Source organism: Liolophura sinensis, chromosome 6 (assembly GCF_032854445.1).
Source record: "Liolophura sinensis isolate JHLJ2023 chromosome 6, CUHK_Ljap_v2, whole genome shotgun sequence".
Lineage (NCBI taxonomy): Eukaryota > Metazoa > Mollusca > Polyplacophora > Chitonida > Chitonidae > Liolophura > Liolophura sinensis.
The window spans coordinates 73157877-73164804 of NC_088300.1; the positions used below are offsets into that span (position 1 = coordinate 73157877).

At 39.3% G+C, this 6928-nt stretch overlaps 1 protein-coding gene across 2 annotated transcripts in view; it reads right to left on the reverse strand.

Moving 5' to 3' along the window:
• Window positions 1–1147: 1147 nt before the first annotated feature.
• Window positions 1148–6928, reverse strand: part of LOC135466240 (F-box/LRR-repeat protein fbxl-1-like) — a 36625-nt gene continuing 30844 nt past the window's right edge. For both annotated transcript variants that reach the window (XM_064743647.1, XM_064743646.1), the window contains exons 6-7: window positions 3018–3197; window positions 1148–1380 (exon numbers count right to left, since the gene is read on the reverse strand). In XM_064743647.1, the coding sequence (XP_064599717.1) occupies window positions 1209–1380; window positions 3018–3197 (352 nt within the window). In that variant the 3' untranslated portion in view covers window positions 1148–1208. The remainder of the gene's footprint in view (window positions 1381–3017; window positions 3198–6928) is intronic.

Consider the following 6928-nt stretch of genomic DNA (forward strand, 5'->3'; position numbering starts at 1 on the left):
ACTAAATGTGTCACATGTATAATTTACAACACTATCCAGTGCTTTTTATATTCCTAGTTCTACTCTCATAGGTTTGTGAGGAACGTTGACAATCCATTTGAGTGTAAACATTCCCAGCAGGTTAAGGTGCTGCATGATTGCAATCTGTGCCAAGAGAAAATTTCCATACTGGATAATTCTTCAAACATTGCATCGTTAACAAGTGATTACATTGTGGCAGTGGTTTGGTAAGGAGATTCAATACTGTCAAGGTTTTATACACAGCCCAGATCACTGAAATAGTTGCATGTTAATAGTGTACGATCGTTTGGATACAATTTTTTTGGCATACATGTGATTCTCTCTGTAAAACAAAAAAAAAAAAACAATATAAAATTTAACCAGCCTCAACTTGTGTGCAGTAACTGTGACAGAACAACAGCCACTTAGAGAGTAAAGCTCAAAACTACCTCTCATAAACTCTACTTAATCTGCTGGTCCATGATATAAATCAAGGTCATGTGAACATTCACACAATATACTCTGTACATAAACATCATGCCAAGGGAAGGTCACTCCTGATGTCATTACCGACAGCAAAGCAAGTCTGCATGGTTACTTCCCTTGTCATTACATGTTCTTCACTGTATGTAAGGAGACGGTTAATATTTTCATGTTTTGTGCCAGTGGTTCTGTTCTAAACAGCATCAACAACACCTGATCTTAAGCACTGACTGCCAGCATGACCTGTCTGTGAGGTGCTTAAAGTAGTTACACCTCATGCATTCTGTCAAGAAAAGGCTCTCATACTTAGTATAATGCCAAAACTTGTTACGCATTTCAGCAGTGATGCACAATGGTAACAGTGACTGACCATATGTATGGATTCATTGTCTAATACAATAACACCATCTTGGCTTAAACTCTGTCAAAAAAAAATTATACATATGACAAAAAAAAAATATATGGCCAAAAAAAAAAATAACATACAATGACAAGAATATGACAAGACAAGAAGTCCGTGTCAACAATAAAAATATCCTGGTGGTTTTCAGCAGATGTTGTAAAGGTTCACACAGGTTGAACTTCAAGCCTGTTAAGTCTCTAAATGCACGCTGAGGAGACTGGCAACATTTCACACACCCACCAATTCTTCCTGCTTCCTGGTTAACACTAATCTACACATACGGAAAATTATGTACGTGATAATTTCACATAATTGTCCTGATTTAATTAAAGAGGAGATCTTTATAACAGTGTAGTAGAGTGACGCAGCTGGTGGAGTAGAATGTTGTCGTGCGGACCACCTTCATGCGGTCAGCCCGCTCAAAGTTAGACTTGACCATCTCGTAATACTCCCCATCACTCAGAGTGAAGGATTTCAGCTGAGGGCACCGCAGTCTGAAAGTCAAATCAGAGGTGGACTGTGAATCCTTGAGTACCATGTGCTGCAATGTCAATGACATACAAAATACAGACACAATGTATCAGAGCATATCAGTGTGACCTTTAACTGAGGGAACGTTGTAAATGAAAAACAGAAGAGAACTGATGGACTTGAAAACCCAGAATTTGGATGGATATCATCTGCAACCAGGCCCAAGAATTCATTATTTAGGTTCAAAATAAACAGACATGGGGACAAGTAACGTGTAGAAGTCCATTCTGTTGCTTCTGGTCGTAACTTTTCACAACATCAGTAGGCAGAGAACAAGACAATATCCACTGATGCTTTGTTTTTCCCTTGATCAGTTATCTGATAACAAACAGGTCAAAAGTTCTGTACAAATCTGACAGGTAAAACATCTTTGATGTGTCTGGAGACCACTGTGTCCTAGTGAGCCAGAGTTATAAAATCCTATCTATTATCTCTCACGATGATAATACGTGTACACTACTGGCTTTGATATAGATAATAAACATGACTTTTACATTTTCAAAATGATTTCAACTCTGTCCAACAAATCACAACAAAGATACAAGTACAAGGGACTCAAGTGACATATTTTTAATTTAACTCCGACATGAAACATTTTATGTTATCCTAAAAATCTAGCAAGAAGCTGCTATGCTTCTAAACCATTCCAAAGGACACTTCAGACAAGCTGTCAGGGCACCACAGATCAGCCATCAAGACACCACAGACAAACCATCAGGACACAACAGACAAGCCTTCAGGACACCAGTGACAAGACATTAGGACACCACAGACAAGCATTCATTACACCATAAACAAACCATGAAGACACCAAAAACAAACCCTGAAGACACCACAAAACAAACCATCTGGCCACTACAAACAAGCAATCATCACACAACAAACAAGAGATCAGGACACCACAAACAAGTGATCAGGACATCACAAACAAACCATCAGGACACCACAGACAAGCAACAAGGACACTACAGACATGCCACAATGAATCACAGACGTCACAATGACACCACAAACAAGCCACCAGGACACCACAAACAAGCCATCAGGGTACCAAAATAAGCCATTAGGACACCCCAAACAAGCAATCAGAACACCACAAACAAGCCATCAGGCTCTACCGACATGCCGCAAGGAAACCACAAGCAAGTCACCATGACACTACAGACAAATCATCAAAACACTACAGCCATCAAAAACCATCACAACCAAACTAACTACTACAACACATAAACTGCTCGGACATCACATAGAAGCCATCAGGACAGTACAGACAAGTCACCTGGGAATCGAGAGAAGCAACAAGGACGCCACAAGCAAGCCTCAAGGATGCTACAAACAAACCACCAAGACATGACAGACAAGCCTTCAAGACACCCCGTACAATCCACAAAGACACAAGACCAAGGAAACAACAGACAAAACACCAGTAACAAGGAACAATGGGCACTGCATACATGTGAAAGCCACCAGGACACTACAGACAAGCCACCAGAGCACAAGCCAAGACACAAGCCATCAGGACAAACCACCAGACAAGTAACTCAGACACTCCAGGCAAGACACATGACACTACAGACACAGCATTAGCTTGATACTCTACCTAATGTGATCCACAAACTTGTTACTCTTGTCACTAAATCGGATGGTGTCAGGGTCCCACTGGATCTCAAGTCTCTCCAGCTGAGGGCAATGCTGGGCAAAGCACTCCACAATCTGGTCAATATGGACACGTGTGTTAATCCTCAGGAACCAGCCGTCTGCAGTACCCAGGACACAGATCCTGGGGAAAAAAAGATGTGAATATGTCAGGGAGTGCAACAGAGAGTATTTGTCATACAGAGACACAAAGGGAGAGAATCAGTGAGAGGCAATTGAAAGCCCAAAAAGGGAGTGAATCAGTGAGAGTGCAACTAGGAGAGACAATCAGTGTGAATTCAACAAAGGCAGTGACTCAGGGAAAGACTGCAACAGACAGAGATTCAATCACTGAGAAAGCACAGAGAATAACTTAGTGAGAGTGCAACAAGGGTAGACAATCACAGTGCTACACAGGGAGACAATCAGTAAGAACGCAACAAAGGGAGGCAATCAGTGAGAGCGCCACAAGGAGAGACAAGCAGTGAAAGTGTAATGGGGAGATTGAATGAGACAGCACAACAAGAGAATAACTCAGTAAGAGTGCAACAGGGAGCGAGAATCAGCGGGTAAAGCAGATCATGAGTGAAATATTTATTTGTTTATTTATTTGATTGGTGTATTACGCCGTACTCAAGAATATTTCACTTATATGACGGCGGCCAGCATTATGGTGGGAGGAAACCAGGCAGAGCCTGGGAGAAACCCACGACCATCCGCAGGTTGCTGGAAGACCTTCCCATGTACGGCCGGAGAGGAAGCCAGCATGAGCTGGACTTGAACTCACAGCAACCGCATTGGTGAGAGACTCCTGGGTCATTACGCTGCACTAGCACGCTAACCGACTGAGTCACGGAGGCCCCATGAATGAAATAAAGAGAGATCACACGGTAAAAGTGAAAAACAAGGTAGGGCAGTGCAGGAAGTTTAACGAAGAGATTCAAAAATGGGAGTGAAACACTGAATGGAGCAGAGTAGAGAACGTGTTAAGAGAGAATACACCACTTAGGAAGAGCATTCAGGGAAGAGGGTGGGATAGGGTGCAGGAGCAACATGAGGCAGAACAATACAGGGAATGAAATCAGGAGGAAGACAGGTAACAGAAGTAGTTAACCCTCAAGAGAGGACAACAGAGCAATGATCAATGGAGATACACAAGATTAACCCATGAAGTGAAATATAAGCGGTTAAGGAATTATCTGATTTTAGTACTGCTGTAGTTGGTGAAATATTTGGTGAAAATTGTATGGCACAATAATTAATAAATTCTACCGCACTGATTTCAAAGAAAAGGTATTTAAAGGACATTTGGTCATGACAAAACAAAAATCTCTAGGCGTATTCAAATGTCAAGGAAAATTATTCCTTTGCTCTCTTGCCCTTCACTCTACTTTAATGGCTCTGTGACTAGTTTACCAGGTGTTATATATTGTTATTAAGGTGGATCAAAAACATGTGGCTAGCGTATCAATAATGTATGACCAGTCTCTACAGTCTGTGCACACTGACATGAAGTATCACCATGGACTCCCTCATAATCAATATCTAACATGGAAGAAGGACAGAGGGTGTCAGGTGTACTTCAAAAAGATTTGCAGCAGACAGGTCTAGCTATTACTGCCACAAGCAAGCCATCGAATATTGATTGAGCCTTTCAGACTCTGTCTAGTATATGTCCAGTACAAGAGAAGTATACAGTAAATCAAACCTACTAGTATCTGAGCAATTCAAACACCTGTCAACATCACCTACAAGTACATGTAATCATCATGGACAAGTACAGGCTAATAGTTGCAGGCACCATTTCGTATGCTAATTAAGATGTTTCTGCTATTACCATTAAATCTGTAACTTTATTTTTGAGAAAAGCACAAAACTGGATGTAGAAAATTCTACAATTTTACATTTTATCCTGGAGAAATTATGCTTCATATTGTTGAGTCTACAATAATTAAACATCTCCCATGTTACAGTAAAACAGTAAGATTTTAAAAAAATTATATACAGCTGTTCCGAGAGTAAGTAAGCCTTAACTGCTCTTTCACTGCACCTGATAAGCAAACCGAAACTGGAAATGCGCATGTATGTTATCAAACATCTAACTGTTACACTGTTTATACACAAAGGATGCTGACCACTATGACAATTGACCATATGTATGCTTTCTTACCTTCAATCAACTGTGTTCTATGTACAAGTACACCAATTTTGATTCAAAGCTTATTGATTTATGATAACACAGTATAAATATATATGTATCCTTCATGAGCAGTAACACAAAGTATCTCTAACGCGCAGAAATTAGAGTTGGTAAAAATGTTGACAAGACAAACAGTAGACACACACATCGGGTCATACTGTACACAGACTGTAGCACATGAATCATTGGTGTGTGTGCTATACCAAGACTAAAGGTACACAAACATGGTACAACTAATTCAATGTAAAAGTTATTTAAGACTGAGAGAAAGCTGACTTAATGACATAGTGGTGAATGCCTCCTCTGACACTTGAAATTCCAGTACTGGATGGTATAGTACTATTATTGGCTCAACACAGCTCTGGTTTGACCTGAAGATAGCTTTCCTCCCTGGCCAGGGTTATTTTCAGCAAATATCAGAACCACATACAATGTAGCCTAGAGCCTGTGCCTCAGGAGCATATGGCCTGTTACCTCTATGTAACCCTCACAAGTAACAAGCTATAACTCCAAGTACATCTTTGTGGCCACAAAGTTGAGCCACAACAAGTTGATGGCATGCACGGATAGCTCACATCCAAGCATATTGTCAGTCACATTGTATTATCAATTAAGAACTGTACCTTAAGAAACTCATCTAGCGGTACTTCATTTTGTAACCAAACAAAATTAACACTTACATGTAATTTGCCAATGATCTGTACACTAATTTGAGATATAAAAGAACACTTACGTATGCCTAACAGTGGATGAAAGGATTTTCTCACATGAGAAACAGCCTTCCACCTTAATGCACAGAAAAGGTTTTGCACAGCTATGAATTTTGTGGGTTTTCTCTATGACTTGAACAATGAAGTGACAAATATTCTAGAGTAAACAAAACATAAGAGTTCAAGTGTTAGAAAAAACCCACAAAATTCATGGCTGTGCAAAACCTTAAAACTCATGCTGGAAAGAGTGTTTCCTGTTTTGTTTACTCTAGAATACTTGTCACTCCAAACAATGTTTCCAGCTTGAGTTTGATTTTATTGGCTTTTAGCACAGTATCAAAGAATTCTTTGCATAGAGGAAGCAATGGAGCCTCAGGTTGATGTAAGCCATCTGTCTCTATCAGTGTTAAAGTGGAGAAAACATAAAAGAAGAGTGGCGAGAAGTTAGATGTAAATGTAGTCTTCAATATATTTATCTATGATTTTTTTTGAAGAAAAAGATACTTAAAACTAATTTTTGCATGGTGGGTATTTGGAACCACCTCTTGGTATATTTTGTCTTTATGTAATATTGTTATAAATCAGGATATAAACATCTTTGATACATTAATTTACACCAGAATCTGGTCTTTTCAGCTTATAAATGTGTTCAACCTAGATTCTGATCATTTTAAAATTTGTAATATATTCATAAATATTCTCACAATTTAGATTCAATGCATGTGTTTGGATATGAACAAAAAATTCACACATAAGACCATAATATACCAAAAGGTGGTCCCAAATACCCACCATGGAAAAATATTTTCAAATATCCTTTCCTCCAGAAAGAACCCCCCCCCCCCCTCAAATATATGTAAAATATGTTTTTGTGCTCTTTCATCTGATTTTGGCATCATTTTTAAATTTTCTTCCCCTTTAATGTTTTTTAACATTTATAAATTTCATTACTTGATGTTTTACGTG